General features: G+C 46.3%; 1 protein-coding gene across 1 annotated transcript; it reads right to left on the bottom strand.

Moving 5' to 3' along the window:
* Positions 1-6,196: 6,196 nt before the first annotated feature.
* Positions 6,197-8,961, bottom strand: CLDN2 (claudin 2). Its single transcript, XM_061409351.1, has one exon. The coding sequence runs from the start codon at positions 8,780-8,782 to the stop codon at positions 8,090-8,092; it is 693 nt and encodes a 230-aa protein (XP_061265335.1). The 5' UTR covers positions 8,783-8,961; the 3' UTR covers positions 6,197-8,089.
* Positions 8,962-18,659: the final 9,698 nt, after the last annotated feature.

Here is an 18,659-nt window from a genome sequence, read left to right as displayed (position 1 = left end):
CACCTCACATTTTCTTAAATCTGGATGAAGGTCACAGAGCTATCACCACCTCCTTCCTCTCCAGCTTCTCAAGTCTGTTTTGCCCCTGGCTTCTGTTAATGGAATCTGATGTCCCTGTGTGCCAAGTTGCTTCAGTCGTGTCCCACTCTTTGCGACCCCATGGACTGTAACCTGCCAGGCTCCTCTGTCCATGGACTTCTCCAGGCAAAAATACTGGAATGGGTTGCCATGCCCTCCTCCAGGGGATCTTCCTGACCCAGGGATTGAACCCACATCCCTTATGTCTCCTGCATTGGCAGGCATGTTCTTTACCACTAGCGCCATCTGGGAAGCCCAGAATTTGATGAGTAGATGCCTATTCAAAGTCTTCAAGGTATTAATTCAGACTTTTGGGAAGAATCTTGAGAAGTTTTGGCCTGGAAAAAAGAATATCCCCCTGTTAATGTAGATTCCGATCTGTGGTAGAAAATGTACTTTGTCTGTCTCCATTCCCCAAAGACACATGACACATTTTTAGTGAACTTTGGCATGACTTTTTAGGTCACCAATATGCTTAGAATTGATGCTTTTGAACTGTGGTATTGGAGAAGACTTTTGAGATACCCTTGGAATGCAAGGAGACCCAACCAGTCCATCCTAAAGGAAATCAGTCCTGAATTGATTGGAAGGACTGATGTTGAAGCTGAAACTCCAATACTTTGGCCACCTGATGCAAAGAGCTGACCCATTTGAAAAGACCCTGATGCTCGGAAAGATTGAAGGTGGGAGGAGAAGGGGCCGACAGAGGATGAGATGGTTAGATGGCATCACCAACTCAATGGACACAAGTTTGAGTAAACTCTGGGAGTTAATGATGGACAGGGAGGCCTGGCGTGCTGTAATCCATGGGGTCACAAAGAGTCAGACATGACTGAGCGACTGAACTGACTGACTGAGCTGATGCTTAGAATACAGTTAACCATTTATTGAGGTCTTACTATATGCCATGACCACACTGAGAGGCAAGTATAATCCCCATTTTACCGATGAGGAAACTAAAGTGTAAAGAATTAAAAGTGACTGGTGGCTCAGATGGTGAAGAATCTGCCTACAATTCAGGAGACCCAGGTTCAATCCCTGGGTTGGGAAGATCCCTTGGAGAGGGGAATGACAACCCACTCCAGTATTGTTGCCTGGAAAATTCCATAGGCAGAGGAACCTGGCAGTCTACCATCCATGAGATCACAAAGTCAGACATGACTGATCGACTTTCACTCACTCCCCAAGGCTACACAGCTAAGAGTGCAGCTGAAGAGCTCCCAAAGCCCAGGCTATTTTCCCACTATCCCCTACTATCTTAAAAACTATCGGTCTCGTCTTCTTCCTCTTGATAAGAAAATGCTACCACCAGCCCACACTAAAAGTAATGTCCAAGGAAGAAAGTTCATAATCCCACACAATGTTTAACTGCCCTCATGATCAGGAAATCGTTCACTTATGTAACGAATACGCTTCCAAACAATGTGGAGATTCATTTCCTCTTGACTGGGTTTTTACTCGGGGCCATTGCTTGGCAGCTTTCCTGATACCAAAACAGCCACTAAGATCCTATTCTTACACTCCAGGAGGTCTTGGAATTGTTGGCCTCTGCTTTCGAGTGTCCCCACTGGCTCCTTTGCACCACCCCCTCTAGACAGTGCTGAGCTGAGCAAGTCTCTTGGGGAGTGAGAAAGTGACACTTGAGAACATATTGGTTTATTATTACACACAGAAGAGTAAAATTAACCACACGAGATGTGTCTGAAATTGCCAAGGGGAAGATGGCTCTGCCTTTCTCATCTTGTCTCTTTTTTTTTTTTTGATTCCTACCTCATCTCCATTTTTAAAGCTATTGAATCATTTCGTTGAAGGGGGTGTGTGTGTTACTCAGAGACATCCCCTGGCCCCCCAAATTCGTGTCCATAGTCTCTGAATTAATGTTATATTTTTTAAACTCATTGGCCTCATCTCATTTTGGCTCTTTTAAGGGTTAAACTGAGAAACTAGTGCAAATTATGGTGTTAATGGTTAATCTGTGACTGAATGTATGTTTCTTCCCAGAAAATATACTTGCTTTTTATTCAGGGCCTTCAGTGCCTTTAAAACCAGGGGAGCAGAGTCCTCATAATATCCTCAGATATTCTCTGTGGGGTTGCTGATCCATCCTTCTGCATCCCATTGTATAATTCCAGAAAGCAAGTCAAGAGCATCTTCTCTTTGTACTTTTGGTGTGACTGGCCTTTCTCCTGAGCAACCCACACAGAATTTTGTCAAATATCACAGACTCTGAAAGCACTGGGCTTCCCTGGTGGCTCAGTGGTAAGAATACACCTGCCAAGGCAGGCGATGCAGGTTCAATCCCTGGGTCAGGAAGATCCCCTGGAGAAGGAAATGGCAACCCTCTCCAGGATTCTTGCCTGGGAAATCCCATGGAAAGAGGAGCCTGGCCAGCTATAGTCCAGAGGATAGCAAAAGAGTCGGACATGACTTAGCGACTAAACTGAAAGCAGAATTGGAGAAAAGGAATTAAAGCTGAAATGCTGGCTTGCCTGCCACACTACTCACACTCATTTGGCATCTTGTTTCACACCCAAATTTCACTCCCTAATGTCTATTTGAAAGCCTGTGAGTTTTCTCAAGGTTTTCTCCACAAGGCCTTATTTATGAAGAGAAAGTTCTTCAAGGCCCTCCTAAGAAGTGACTTATAAGGTGATGAGGATGCTGTAGTGGAGGAATGGGACTTTCAGGATGACAGGAAAGCAGCACCTCCTGGATTGCCCTTGTATGGTGACTTCCTGCTTTGTCAAGCCCTAAGAAACTCCTGCTTGTCTTGCAGAGAAATGAGGCCTAGAGCAGGGAATTGTAGGCAAGTTTTAACTAGGAATTCCTGAGCTGCAATTCTCAGGAAGGTGGTGGGTCGTATGAGGTGGAGGGGGTGGTCAGATTATAGTTTTTGTATAGCTGTTCCTGATAACATCCTGTTAATATTTTATCAGTGATCATATCATAGCATGTAGGTAGCCACGTTTTAGGGCAAGAGAGAGAGATAACCTGCTGGACTTCCTGTTTGAAGTTCGCCCCCCACCTTCCCATTGAGATAACAGAAATTCTCATCAAAGCTGAAAGCCGCTCGCTGGGGCCGTGAGACCAGACTTGGCAAAGGCTTTAGATTAGCTCAAAGCCCGCTGAAGAGAAGCACATGGACTTTCCAGCCTGGGGTCTGCATGTCTCAGAGTGGGCAGCTGCAGGCATGAAAGAAGCCCACATCCATGAGCATAGGGCTGAGTGGTTGACCCTGCGAGGCCTCATTTGGCTTCCTTTAGCACTTGCCCCCTCCTCTCTCCCTTCTCCCATGTACAGACATGTTTCTCCTCTGGTCGAGAGCCCAAAGGCCTCAGGTTACCTGGATGGACACTGCCTCTGCTGCTTCCAGCAGTTTCCGGAACCCTGACCAGGAGAAGGAGATGAGGGGGGAGAGGCTGAGCCCCAGTGTCTCTCTCTCCATTAGAGCCACTTAGGGTCCTGTGAGGCAAACTCAGGAGCGCGCAGGTTAGCTGTGTGGCATACCCCTGTTTCTTTCTTAGTGTAGCCCTCTCCCTACTTCTCTATTCCCTATGGCCCTTCAGCTGGAGGAAGCAGTTTTCTTTGTTTGATCATCCTTCCCCCAGAAGCTCAAGTAGTGCCAGACCCTCCTTTCCTATGGATTGGGATCTAGGGGATTTTCAAACTGTTTTTAACTAGCCCCTGATATACCCCTATCTTGTGACACTTTTCCTTATCTCTCACAAGATAGGCCATATTATATCTTGTACCACAGGTGGGTGTGCGTGTCTTATCTCCCATAGATCAAGTATCACCTGCTACTAGGCACAGACGTTACCTTGTTCACCCTTGTTACCGTCAAAGCCTTCAGCACATTGCCTGCCACCAGGTAAGAGGGCAGTTGGTGTGTGCCGGTTGGTAGCTTGCCAGCTGGAGAGCTGGCTGGATGGCTGTTTGACTGGCTGAATGAAGGTCTTTCAGAAAGTTGGAGTTCATCTTTCCACCAAGAAGCCAGTTTTGGCCTCCTCCTCCCCTATTAATAATCACATAGCTGTGGGTCAGTAGGGCCCCCAGGGGGAAAAACCATGAGTCACACCATTATCAGAGGAATGAGGGAAGGCAGAAACATCTCTCCTTGTGCAAGGGTCAGAACTGTGAGGCCAGGGAATAGATGCAATGGCCTTCACTGTCCCTGGGTCTGTGGCTAATCTAAATTACTTTATGACGGAAGGCAATGGGGTGACCTGAAAGCTGTTAAACTTGGACCCAGAGTTCTGGGAAAGTAGCTAGAGCAAGGCTTTTCTTGCTCAACCACCCAAAAGGATCACTTGCTCTTTATCACGCCTGTCCCAGTTTTTCTAGTTGACAATGAATGTCTAACTCCTTCCATAGAATCTTCCCAAATTAAAAGAAAGGAGGAGCTCTCAGACAAGCCTCAATCTAACATTACTGGAAGCTCTGTGCCCTATTTTCCTCAAAAGCCCTTATACTGTAGTGAAAGACAGGAGCAGGAAGGTGGCAGGAATTTGAAGAGTCACAGGCTGCACCCCACTTACACCTTCTGAGACAGAATCCCAGACCCACGTTTAGTGTGGGATAGGTTTCCAAGCTTATGTTCAGATTCTGACACTGTGACTTTAAGGAATTTACTCACCTCTCTGGGCCTCCCTTTTGTCTCCTGTAAAAGACCTGCTTCATTGGGGGTATTTGGAGGAGGCAGTGAAATCATGGATCTGAAAGGGCTTTGGCTACCAGGTGGTGGGTCATCAGAGACCATATCAGGTTGCAACCCACTGGCTCAGACGGTAAAGAATCCACCTACAACATAGGAGATGAGGCAGGAGCCGCAGGTTCAACCCCTACGTCAGAAAGATCCCCTGGTGGAAGAAATGGCAACCCACTCCAGTATTCTTGCCTGGGAAATCCCATGGGCAGAGGAGCCTGGCAGGCTGCAGTCCATGGGGTCACAAAGAGTTGGACACGACTGAGTGACTAAGCACACACAGCCCAGCAGAGTCAGCAAGGCTAACCCATTTACCAAACTCCAGCGGCCCCCAGTCAAGGGCCCTGGGGTTCTTGGTACCAGGCCAGAGATATGACCTCTTGTTAAACATGTGTTCAGAGAGCCCTCTCCCCACTGCCCTTACTCCTGCCTGCCACTATTCCCTCTAAATGGGATTGGATGGTAGGGTCCTAGCCTCTGCCACAAAGAAGGCTCACCTCAGAAATGTAAGGGTAGTGTGTCTTATAACAGGCTCCTGTGTGCTGAGGCCCACCAGGTCTAGGGACTGGGGAGGCTGAGTCTTGTAGGGCTCCATTCTTATTAGGGTTGCCACAGTCAACATGTTTACACATCAAACTTGGTTAATTCCCAATGAGGTTAGAACAGTGCTAAATCATTGGCTTTCCAAACTCCCACACCTCCAGAGGTAGAGGAATTGGAGTTGAGGTGTCACGTCTTATTTAAATGTAAGCTTGGCATTCCCCCTAATGGGCCAGTTAGCTGGACCCAGGCTGGCCAATTGGCCAGCAGGGCAGGATAGGCAGTTCCAAGTGGTTCACTCAGTGAATTGGTCCTACTCACCCAGATTTCTCTCATGGGAGACCAGCAGACCCTATATGTCCCCATTGTTACCTTACTGGCCATGCATTGTTTTCCTCAGACAACTTGCAACCTCTGGCAGGCTTTCAGTACTGGCTGTGAATATTGCTTGATTGGCAGAGTCCTATTTTGGGAGTCAGGAGACTCAGGCACCTATACGAGCAGTGTGGCCCTACAAAAATCTCTTTACTGATATGTGCCTTAGTTTCTCCATCTGCCAAATGGAGCTTTGCTGATCTATTTCACCTTCCTCATAATGGTGGTTCAGAGATGAGTGGAATAAATATGTAAGCATTTAGCAAGTAACTTAAAGGAAATAACTTGTAAGAAGGGAGGGTCCCTGGACATTATGAAAAGGTTAATGTTTCCCTAAGAAGGGGCAAGAACGTCCTGCTTTCTTAATGTCTCCAGTAAGGTCTAGAATTTTCTATTCACCTAGTGGGGAGAAAAACCGATTTTTATTCTACCCTCCCCTTCGCCCAGTTCCCTCAGTCACACCTGCCCTGTCTGAATTAATTAGAATTAATAAAACAGTTGTTCAATCAACAAGTGTTTATTGATCACCTACTATGTGCTCAGCACTCTTACAGATAGTCTGAGAAATATACACATGGCTAAGATATGGACCCTACCCTTCAAGAGTTTACAATGTACTTGTGAAATCGGTTACATACACATGGAAAGATAATTATCCATCAAAAATTGTGAATAATAAGCATCAAAGAGTGATTTTTTACATTGAGGGTTGGAGGATGGAGGAGTAGGAGAGGGACGGAGTGGTCAGAGGAGGCTCAGTGAAGGAGGCGGTGCCCAGTGACTTCTCCAAGCATGAGGAAGACTTGGCTAAGGGGAGAGGGCCTTCCCGCTTAGAAGAGGAGCTTAAATACAGGCAAGAACTGTGAAAGACATGTTACAATGACTGGACCCCTTCTGCTGGCGCTGAGGTTTGGGGCAGTGTACTGGAGTTTGTCAGAAGCTAGTCATGCTCAAGCCTATGGTTTGTTTGTGACTGTCACCCCACCTCCACCCCCAGGGGAAAGGGGGCATTTTGAAGTCTTGGAGCTGAAACTATCTGCCTGGGAATCCTCTACTCTTCCATCTCAACAAAAATCCCAGGCGGCAATTCAGCTGTCACTCAGATGAGGGCCACGGCACCTGGGTCAGGATGACTCCCTGCTGGAGCCCTTTGATGCCTTCTAGCAATTCCACCATGTCTGGTAAAGGATGATGGGGAGAACATGAAGGTGACTGACAGGGGGCCCACCTGGGGCTGTGGTCTTTCGGAGGTGCTACTGTGCTCTGTGGGCAGACCCCGGGGGCCTGATCTCAGTCTTCAGGCTGCTTCTCCATTAAGCCTGAAGACTCTCCTGGGGGCTGCCCCTCTCTGGCCCAATAGAAACACTCATTGTAGTTCCCACCCGTGTCCACCCGTGCTCCCATGCTGTCACCCCCAGCCAAGGGCCATCTCTAAACCAAACCAGTTTCCTTTCCCTACAGAAACCATTGTGCAGGCCCTTTTGCCTGTTGTTAGCAGGACGCCAGGTCAGAGGGAGACAGGGGCTTCAGTGCAAGTTGGAGCTGTAGCTTTTGAGGGAGCTCCTTGGTACAGTCAGAGTCTGCCGCCGCCTTCAGTGCTCTGTCATATGTTCTTTCCTTGTGCTTTCCTCTCTCTGGAAGCTAAGTCCCTGGGCCGTGATTCTGGCCTTTTTTTTTTTTTTTTTTGGTCCTCAGCTTTGGTCCTTGTCCTCTTATCCTCCACCCCATTGCTTTCTGTTCCCTCAGTACAGTGGGGTGGCTTTATTTCAGTTCATACACATTCAGTTAGACACATTCAGTCTAGACATATGGAGTCATAAGAGTGGGATGGAGGAGGCTCCAGGGCCCATTACTGGCCAATCAGTTTGTTTGGAGGGAGGCTTGCAAAGGAGATTAGCGCCATGCCCATAGGAGCCACCACCCGTTTGCACCCACCCCCATCCCCCAGCAATGAGCTAAGAGCCAACCTCTGCAAGAGGAAGGGTCTTTGATCACAGAGAGGGTCAGTCAGTGGGACGTACTTAGTGGGCTTTTGGATGGACTCCCAGGTAAATCAAAGGGTAAAGGGGAGATGCTGGGGCCTGGCTTCTGGAGGGGGGTGGTTGGAGTTGAGGGTTGGGTATTTGAGGGCTGGGGTGGGGGTGGAGGGTGCCAAGATGAAGGAAACAGAAAGTCTGGCTTAGCAAGAGTCTTGACAGTTTAACCCGCATCCTGTCACACCAGCTCCTGTTTCTGCCTTTGTTTGATCCAGTGGCCAAAGTCAGTCTATCTTCAGCAGCACCTTCTGACACGATCCAGTGCCAATATCCCTCACCTGTGGGCCTGGGGGAGGGGGGTGTCCACTGGTGTTCACAGACCCAGCCACCACCCCCAGCTCTGGCCCCTGGTTCTTCACACATACCCCGTCAGGCTGTAGGAGTTAAACTCACTCTTGCCTTTGGGCGCTTGACCAGGCCTTGGAGAGCTCCTAGTGGCCAGGGGCTGGGCCTGGTAGGCATCGTAGTAGTTGGAGCGATTTCCCTGGGGTGAGCAGGAAAAGCAGAGGAAGATTCCAGCTATCAGGGAGAACAGGGAGGAAATAATGCCCAGGTAAAGAGCCTCTCCGATCTCAAATTTCATGCTGTCAGGTACCAGCGGGGAGTAGAAGTCTCGCAAGATCCCGTGAAGATTCCAGGCAACAGGAATGAAGCCCAGGAGGCCTCCAAGGATGAAGAAGACTCCGCCCACAACTGCCACTCTGTCTTTGGCTCGAGACTCCTGGAAGAAGACTGTGCATCTCATGCCCACCACAGAGACAATGCATGCCAAGGAGGACATGGCGCTGGATGTCACCATCATGGCCTGGGCAGCTTGGATGTCAGCGGGCAGGCCTAGCATGGTGCTGTAGATGTCACACTGGGTGATGCCTGTGCTGTGTGTTGCACACTCCATCCAGAGGCCCTTGGAGAAGCCAACCGCAGTCACAATGCTGGCACCAACATAGGAGCTTGTTCGCCAGCTGGGGAGCAGCATGGCAATCACGGTGCCCAACAGCCCCAGAAGGCCCAGGACGTAGCCCACAAGCTGGAGGCCAAGAGAGGCCATGGTAGACCTCTCAGCACACGCGGCTTCAGGGCAGGCTCCCTTGTCTGCTGGCTGTAGCTTTGGCTCCTTGGATCCCGGCCTCTAATCCCTCATTTCACAGTGTCTCTGCCAGGCTGACTTCTCTCCTCCTTACAAGTGTCTGTGGGTGGCCACAAGCAGGCTCAAGAAGGCATCTAGAAGACCTTAAAAAAATCCATAAACCAGATTAAATATTGACCAGAAGCTTATGAGAAACCAGAAAATGCTGGATGCCTTTTGACCTTTGTTATCTTTAGAAAAAACACATGAGAAACAAAGAAAAAAAAAACTTTGAAAGTGGAGCCAAAATGTCATCAGCTCCTGCGTAGGCACATGCTTTATATTGGCAGCCAGACAAAACCAGGAGCCAGACAGGTGGCTGCTTTCCGAGAAGGTGGCAATGGCAGGGTCGGTTATGGTGACTATGTTAACTCCAGGTCACACTATCGGCTGGTTCCGTCTCCAAGGCCTGCTGTTTAATGCATTGCCCAGCAGCGGTGCCACAGGGCCCCTCAATTGTACCTTGGGGGCAAATTCCAAGGCAAAGGAGCAGGAAGAACAGACCCTAAGATATAACCTTGGACGCTAAGTTCTCAGAGGCCTCTTGACTCTACAGCAGCCTAGAGATCAGTGGTATAGCCCTGGGTCACCCTGTCCAAGGTTAAAGTCGACTCCAGGGCAGGTTGGGACAGACAACAGGGCATCTGTCCACACTCTCAGAGTTCAAGTCCTCCCAGCCCTGCCCCAATCCTCCTCCACAGGCTAGCCTGAGGCCTCCCGTGTGTATCACACACCCAGACATTTCCTGTCTGCTCTCCTAATAGTTGTGCCACCATCCCCTAGGCCTCTCAGGAGATGTGGGAGGATTCAAGAGCGAAGGTTTTTCCAGGGCCTGAAGGGAGCCCTGACATTCCTGGGCTGTGTGTTAGGGGCACTAAGGTAGACAGAGGAAAAGGCAGCTGCTCCAGAATGGAGGACTTTGTAAGAGGAAGTGATTCTTCAGAATCACAGAGCTGCTCAGAGTTTTCAAGTGTTCAAGGAGCGTCCCCCACCAGTGCCCCTGACTCTTACCAAGGTTCAAGACACTAAGGGTCAAGGGCACATCCTTGCTTCCATCCACCTCAAGACCCTCTGACCCACTTGTTTTTCAACCCACCAAAATCTGGCTGTTCAGTTTTAGCCTTATTCAAGACTGCTCCTTCTGTAATCATCTCTTAAATGTGAGTATTTGAAAGTCCATCCTTTCCTCAATCAACACTCTGTCCCTGAGCAAATGTATCCACCCCCATGATGCAACCTCCTACCCATCCCCTGGCACTCCCAATTCTGTGTTTCCAGCATAGGTCTTTCTCCTGAGCTTCAAGACTTCCAGACCAATCACCATCCAGTTGGAAATCTCATGGGCAGCTCAAATTTGACACGTTCAAAAGAGGCCTCATCACACACACCCCCACTGCATCCTTCCCCAAACAGTTCTTCCATGGGTTCACTGAATGATACCTATGATATCTATCTCCTTGCACCAGACCCAAATCCTAGAAGTGATTCTTGACACTTTTCTCACACATACCTGTCACCTTCTACTGTCACAGTCTCACCAATTCTTGTTGTTGCTCAGTCACTAAGTCCTGTTTGATTCTTTGTGATCCTATGGACTGCAGTATGCCAGGCTTCCCTGTCCTTCATTATCACCCAGTTTGCTCCAATTCATGTCCATTGAGTCAGTGATGCTATCTAACCATCTCATCCTCTGATATCCCTTTTTGCCTTCAGTCTTTTGGAGATCAGGGTCTTTTCCAATGAGTTGGCTCTTCACATCACGTGGCCAAAGTATTGGAGCTTCAGCTTCAGCAACAGTCCCTCCAATGAATAGTTGGGGTGGATTTCTTTTAGGATTGACTGGTTTGATCTCCTTGAAGTCCAAGGGACACTCAAGAGTCTTCTCCAGCACCACAGTTTGAAAGCATCAATATTTCAGTGCTCAGTCTTCAACTCTCACATCCATACATAGCTACTGGAAAAACCATAGCTTTGACTACATGGACCTTTGTCAGAAAAGTAATATCTCTTTTTTTTAATATGCTATCTAGGTGTGTCATGGGCTTCCCTTGTGACTCAGGACTTCCCTGGTGACTCAGACGGTTAAGCATCTGTCTACAATGTGGGAGACCCGGGTTCGATCCCTGGGTTGGGAAGATCCCCTGGAGAAGGAAATGGCAATCCACTCCAGTACTATTGCCTGGAAAATCCCATGGACAGAGGAGCCTGGTAGGCTACAGTCCATGGGGTCGCAAAGAGTCAGACACGACTGAGCGATTTTACTTTACTTTACTTTTCCTTGTGACTCAGCTGGTGAAGAATCCACCTGCAATGTGGGAGACCTGGGTTCGATCCCTGGGTTGGGAAGATCCCCTGGAGAAGGGAAAGGCTACGCACTCCAGTATTCTGGCCTAGAGAATTCCGTGGACTGAACAGTCCGTGGGATCACAAAGAGTCCGACACACTCCTTGAGTGACTTTCACTTTCAGGTTTGTCATAGCTTTCCTTCCAAAGAGCAAGTGTCTTTTAATTTCATGGCTATAGTCACCGTCCACAGTGATTCCATAGCACCCTTCTCTCTATCCCCACTGCTACTTCCACAGTCCAGGGCTTCATCATTCTCTCTCCCATGGACTATAGCAATGACTTCCTAATTGGTCTTACTTCCGATCTTGCCTCCTCTAATTCATTCTCCATGCCGTTGCCAAGGTGATCTTTCAACATTAACCTGATCAAGTCTCTACTCTCCATACAACATTCCAGTGTCTCCCCATCCACTAAAGGATAAAGTTCAAACATGACTGGACTCTATGACTTGTCAAACTTTATCTCTTGCCATTGCCCTTCTCATGTTCTATGCTCTTGCTAAACTAAATTACTTTATGTTCCTCAGTCATGTCCTGTTGTCTTTTGCTTCCAAGCCTCAGCTCAGACTGTTCCTACAATGCAGAATGCCTGGCATTCTTTCTCTCTGGTTAGCACGTTCTCATCCTTTAAGGCTCAACTCAGATGACTGTAGTCAAGGTCAAGTTCCCCTTCTCTGTGTTCTTATAGTATCTTGTATTTACTTACCTCCATCATAGTACAACTACTACTACTGATGATGATGATAAAATAGCAGCACTCATATCCTATGCAACCATTATAAACAGTTTATGCATCTTAATTCACAATCATGTCTTGTGGTAGGTACTAATCCCTATTGTATGCTTGAGGAAATACAGAAAGTACTCATTTCACTATATTGCAATCTCTTGTTTAAATCCTTATTCTTTCCCACTAGTCTGTGAGCTCCTTGAGGGCAAGGTCCGTGTCTTACTCATTTCTGTATCTCTATTGCCTTGCACCATGCATTACCCATCCATTTCACACTCAAAGCAGATGTTTAAAAATATCCTCTCAATGAATAAACAAAAGTAGTAAGGAGGTTTGAGGGACCATAAGATACAGACTTTCTAGATGAACCAATGACACTTGTGTAAGGGACCAGAGCTGCTCAATGTTGGGAAAGAGTATTGAGAGAAAGAATCAGAGGGAGAATAAGGGAATGAAGAGGAGGTGGGGAACACAGGAGAGAGAAAAAGAGTTTCACCATTTGATTTTGTCTTTCTTCAGTCACTAAGTCGTGCCCGACTCTCCGTGACTGCATGGACTGCAGCATGCCAGACTTCTCTGTCCTTCACTATCTCCCAAAGTTTGCTCAAACTCATATCCATAGAGCCAATGATGCTGTCCAACCATCTTATCTTCTGTCGCCCCCTTCTCCTCCTGCCCTCAATCTTCCCCAGCATCAGGGTCTTTCCCAATGAATCAGCTCTTTGCATCAAAGTTTTGGAGCTTCAGCTTCAGCATCAATCCTTCCAATGAATATTCAGGGCCGATTTCCTTTAGGACTGACTGGTTTGATCTCCTTGCTGTCCAAGGGAATCTCGAGAGTCTTCTCCAACATCACAGTTCAAAAGCATAAATTCTTTAGCACTTAGTCTTCTTTATGGTCCAACTCTCACATCCGTATATGGCTACTGGAAAAACCATAGCTTTAACTATATGGACCTTTGTTGGCAAACCGATGTCTCTGCTTTTTAATATCCTGTCTAGGTTTTTCATAGCTGCCCTTCCAAGGAGTGAGCGTCTTTTAATTTCACAGCTGCAGTCACCATCCACAGTGATTTTGGAGCCCAAGAAAATAAAATCTGTCATTGCTTCCACTTTTTCCCCTTTCTATTTGTCATGAAGTGATGGAACCAGATGCCAAGATTTTAGTTTTTTGAATGTTGAATTTTAAGCAAGCTTCTTCATTCTCCTCTTTAACCCTCATCAAAAAGCTCTTTAGTTCCTCTTCACTTTCTGGTATTAGAGTGGTATCATCTGCATATTTGAGGTTATTGATATTTCTCCTGTCATCATGATTCTAGCTTGTGATTTATCCAGCCTGGCATTTCACATGATGTACTCTGCATGTAATTTAAATAAGAAGGTGACAATATACAGCCTTGTGATACTCCTTTCCCAATTTTGAACCAATCTGTTGTTCCATATCTGGTCCTAACTGTTGCTTCTTGTCCTGCATACAGGTTTCTCAGGAGTCAGGTATTCTCTGGTATTCCCATCTCTTGAAGAATTTTCCACAGTTTGCTGTGATCCACAAAGGTTTTAGTGTAGTCAATGAAGCAGAAGTAGATGTTTTTCTGGAATTCCCTTGCTTTCTCTATGATCCAGTGAATGTTGTCAACTTGATCTCTGGTTCCTCTGCCTTTTCTCAACCCAGGTTGTACATCTGGAAGTTCTCAGTTCACATACTGTTGAAGCCTAGTTTGAAGGATTTTGAGCATAACCTTACTAGCATGTGAAATGAGCACAATTGTACAGTAGTTTAAACATTCTCTGGCATTGGCTTTCTTTGGGATTGGAATAAAAACTGACCTTTTCCAGTCCCATGGCCACTGCTGAGTTTTCCAAATGGGCTGACATATTGAGTGCAGCACTTTCACAGCATTATCTTAGGATTTGAAATAGCTCAGCTGGAATTCCATCACCTCCACCAGCTTTGTTCATAGTAATGCTTCCTAAGGCCCACTTGACTTCATACTCCAGGATGTCTGGCTCTAGGTGAGTGATCATGCCATCATGGTTATCTGGGTCATTAAGACTTTTTTTTTTTTTTTTGTATAGTTCTTCTGTGTATTCTTGCCACCTCTTCTTAATCTCTTCTGCTTTCATTAGGTCCTTTCTTGTCTGTCCTTTACTGTGCCCTTCCTTGCATGAAATGTTCCCTTGATATCTCCAATTTTCTTGAAGAGATTTCTCATCACCAGTTTATAAGTACATGCATTTGTTGACTATCTTGTCTCTTCAAACCAAATTCTAAACCATATATGAAACCTCTATTGTGCTTCTGCAGCATTGGACCCATGGTTGATAATCAATACTCTTCATCAGTGATGGATATGACGATGCCAATGTGGATGCAAAGCACTGCAGAGCAGGGGCCAGAAAACATTCAATGGGAGGTACAGAGGGAAATCTACTTTAATCTCGGCTCTTGTCACCTTATCAGCAGAGATGCTGTGTAAGTAACTCTTTTCCAGCCATTGGTTTTCTTATTGCTAAAATAGGCATAATTTTACCTGATCATGATTCTGTATTTCAGTGGTATCTTTAGAGCTGTTTGGAAGTCCTTCTACTTGTCCCTGGTGAACATCTCCTGGTGACCACTTCAAATACTTACCACTTTCTGAGCTTCCTACTCTACCTCTTCCCTTCTCAGCTATTACCCTCTCCTCATCATTTTCTTTGCAGCCAAGATTCTTAAATAAGCCACTTAATACTGGTGTCTCTACTTCTTTCCCCTCCCACTCACTGCTCAACTTCTGAAGTCTGGCCTCTGCCATTAGTCCTCCACTGAAAATGTTCTCGTCAAGGTTACCAAGCTTGTCCCCAAATCCCTCATATCTCTGTCATCTCACCTTGTCCTTCTCCTTCATAAAATTATCTACTCATTTGTTTTCTGTAGCATCACTCCCAGTTTTCCCTGCTCCTCAAAATGATTCTCCTAGGTCTCCTTTATAACTTCCTCCTCTTCTACCCACTGTATAAATCTGACTATTCCCCCACCCCCAGGGTTTCAGCTAGACTTCTTTTTTCTTTACATTCTCCATGAGTGAGATCATCTCTACGCCAGTGACTCCTAAATCCATATATCTGGCACAGATATCTCTCTCTCTTGAACTCAATATTTTTATATGCAACTTTATTTGGAATGACCCCATCTGGATGTTTTAATGGCACCTCAGACTCAACATTTTGCGAAGTTGAAATCATATTCACTATTCTCTCTCCACTGCCAAACTATTCTTTACACAGTGTTCCCTAGCTCAGTGAGATTATCATTCATCCAGCAACCCAAGTCAGTCATCCTTGGTTCCTCACCTCTTCTTGACATATAAGCAGTTATGAAGTCCTATGAGATCTATCCTCCAAATATATCCTAAATGCATCCACTTTGTTCCATCTGCACTAGCTAGACTTTAGTTCAATCCTGATATTGTCTCTGTCCAGTTGCAAACCTCACAGGGATCTCAAATTGGTCCCTCTAATTCCACTTCTGCTCTGTCCCTGTGATCAATTATCCATCTAGTAGCTAAGGCTCTTTCTGAAATGGAAATCAAACAATTAGTATCGCCCCATCTCTTGGCCACACTTAAAAAACTTCAGGACTTCTTCGTTGCTTTCATGATGAAGTTAAAACTCTCTAGCCCAGGAAGCCAGGAAAGCCCTCCAATGTCTGACTCCTGGTCTTCATCCCAGGCTCATCTCTCACCAATAACCTACAACTTCATGCTTTATGCTCCTATGTGTGTGCATGTACACACACACACATATACACAAACACACAATCTAATGCTACCTGAACATGTATGTGTACTTCTCTGAAGTTGCCTTTCTATGTGTCTCCAAACCCTTAAGCATGCTATTCAACCACCCAGTGTTTGCCTGGGTAATTGCTAGTTATCTTCAGGACTCATCTTCTCCTTGAAACCTTCCTTGTACCATTCTTCCCCCCAAGTTGGCTTTAACACTTTCCTCTTTGTACTTCCTATCCATATTTGAGCTTTCAGTTGGGACTGGTGGGCTATCTTGAGGATTCATGGGGAGAAGACTTCCTGCCTCCCAGAAGAGCAGCTACTGCTTCAGCTTTCCTGGGATGGTGGCAGAAGAGCCTGGTTTAAGTTTCCTATGAGAGTCAACAGTGTCCCCAAGAGGAGAGCCTCTCTCCAGAGCCAGTCCTGACTCAGTAGGAGTAAGTGGGAAGTGGTTTGGAGCAAGGGGTAGGCAGAATTTATATATGTATTTTAATTAGAGGATAATTACTTTGCAATATTGTGTTGGTTTCTGCCATACATCAACATGAATTGGCCATAGGTATACATACATGTCCCCTCCCTCTTGAATCCACCTCCTTCCCCATCCCACCCCTCTAGGTTGTCACAGATCTCTGGCTTTGGGTTCCCTGTGTCATATATCGAACTACCACTGGCTATCTATTTTACATACAGTAATGTATATGTCTCAATGCTATTCTCTCATATCATCCCATCCTTTCCATCCCCCATTGTGTCCAAAATGTCTGTGTCTCCTTTGCCCCAACATTCAAATCAGAAGAAGAAGACAAAAAGAAAGGGCATGAGAAAATATTCAAGGAGATTATAGTAAAAAACTTCCCTAAAATGGGGAAGGAAATAGCCATCCAAGTCCAGGAAGCCCAGAGTCCCATACAGTATAAATCCAAGAAGAAATATGCCAAGACATTTATTAATCAAACTAAAAAAAATTAAACACAAAGAATAAATAGTAAAAGCAGCAAGGAAAAAGCAACAAGAATTTTTAAAATGCCATCACTGAAGCTTGGAATCTCTAAAGAATCTGACATGGCAGAGCTGAGCAGGAGGAAGAGCAAGTTGTTGGAGCTTACTCAACTGGGAGAAATGGCCCAATGGGGTCAATTTTCAGCCAGGCTCAGGAAGGCATGGGGTAGACAAAATAGCCAGTGGTTGAACAGTGAGCCAGTCTAGATTCTGCTCTGGTTTGTGTGATAAGCAGCGGAGGGTTTAGAGAACCAGTGCTAGCCTGAGAATCAAGACTAACCTCTCATCTCGGTTCTGCCGGGAACCTGTTGAGGAAGTTCCCTCACTTCTCCAGGCCCTAGTTTGATGAGAAGTTTTGAGTCTCAACTAAGGCCATGGGGACAGGAAGCCACTTGGACAAATAGAGAAAGCTGAACAGCTGTCATTAGAAGCAGAAAACTGAACTGAACTGCTAAGTCACTTCAGTCGTGTCCGACTCTGTGCGACGCCATAGACGGCAGCCCAGCAGGCTCCCCTGTCCCTGGGATTCTCCAGGCAAGAACACTGGAGTGGGTTGCCATTTCCTTCTCCAATGCATGAAAGGGAAAAGTGAAAGTGAAGTCACTCAGTCGTGTCCGACTCTTCGCAACCCCATGGATTGCAGCCCACCAGGCTCCTCTGCCCATGGGATTTTCCAGGCAAGAGTACTGGAGTGGGGTGCCATTGCCTTCTCCAAGAAAACTGAACAGCTGTCCCTTGAACGAAACTCTTCTCTCTGAGGGGTCCCCCTAGAAGCTAAGCCCTGGTGGCTTTGGAGGGACAGAGAACTCTGGGTCTGGCCAGCTGAATTTGTCTTCTGGGCATGAGGCCAACACACTCCATGGTCCAGGGGCTGGGCAAGAAGGCTTCATTTAGGATTCTTACTTAATCTTCCTTAGGGGAGGGACTGGAACTGCAGGAGAGGATTAAGAGGGTCAAGACTGACAGCAGTTTCTGAATTAACCCCTTCTTGCCTAGGTCCCTGCCCTGCCACTCCCCACTTCTTGCTCTAAGAGTCTTGTGAGTGGTACCCTTTCTTTGAAGATACTTTCATGAGACTCTGTGAGATAGGTGGAGTCCGCAGGTGCAAGGAAGGATGTGGAGGAGATGGAGGCCACCACAACCCTCTTCTGTCAGCCAGTCTCATTTCTCCAGCCCTTGATCTCAGTCCCTCCCAGAAATCTGAGACACTTTTTCCACTCCACACCTCACCCCCAGCTCCCAAGCACTCTGGTAGGTGGCAAAGCCATTCCTTTGAAGCCCAATTTTCTGGAAAGCTTGTCCTTGGAGCAGTTCACAGCGAATTACAACTAGATGGAGAGATTTTCTAATTGCTTTAAAAAGAAGTTGCCCCTGGAGAAGGAAATGGCAACCCACTCCAATATTCTTGTCTGAGAAATCCCATGGACAGAGGAACCTGGCGTGCTACAGTCCATGGGGTCGCAAAAGTCAGACATGACTTAGCAACTCAACAACAACAAAATACTACAGTATACAGAACTGTGGGAAAATAAATGAAAAGTGTCAGAAGAAACACAACGTTTGAAGCATGGTATTCCCCTTTACAACTCTCTCTGCACACGGATACACCCTACTGTGTGTGCCCTCAGTGACATATATATTCAGATACAAGTTTTTGTTTGTTTGTTTCATAAAAGTAAAGTTATACTTTGTATACAAAAAAAAAGAAGTTGCTTTTTGTCCTGATCATCAAAGTAAAGCACTCTCATGTTAAAATGCTGGAAAACACAGAAAGACAGAATTTTTAAAAACAGAGATCACCTACAACCTCCCTAGCTATAAGTGCTGTTAATGTTTCCAGTCTCATTTTTTAAAGAGGCCACTTGGAGAGAAAAATGTCTCAGTCCAAAAATGGAATTTCATTTTTATTGAGATATAATGAGTCGAGAAGATCCCCTGAAGGAAGGCATGGCAAC

Source organism: Bos javanicus, chromosome X, assembly GCF_032452875.1.
Source record: "Bos javanicus breed banteng chromosome X, ARS-OSU_banteng_1.0, whole genome shotgun sequence".
Taxonomy (NCBI): Eukaryota; Metazoa; Chordata; class Mammalia; order Artiodactyla; family Bovidae; genus Bos; species Bos javanicus.
This window is presented reverse-complemented; position numbering and strand designations above follow the sequence as displayed.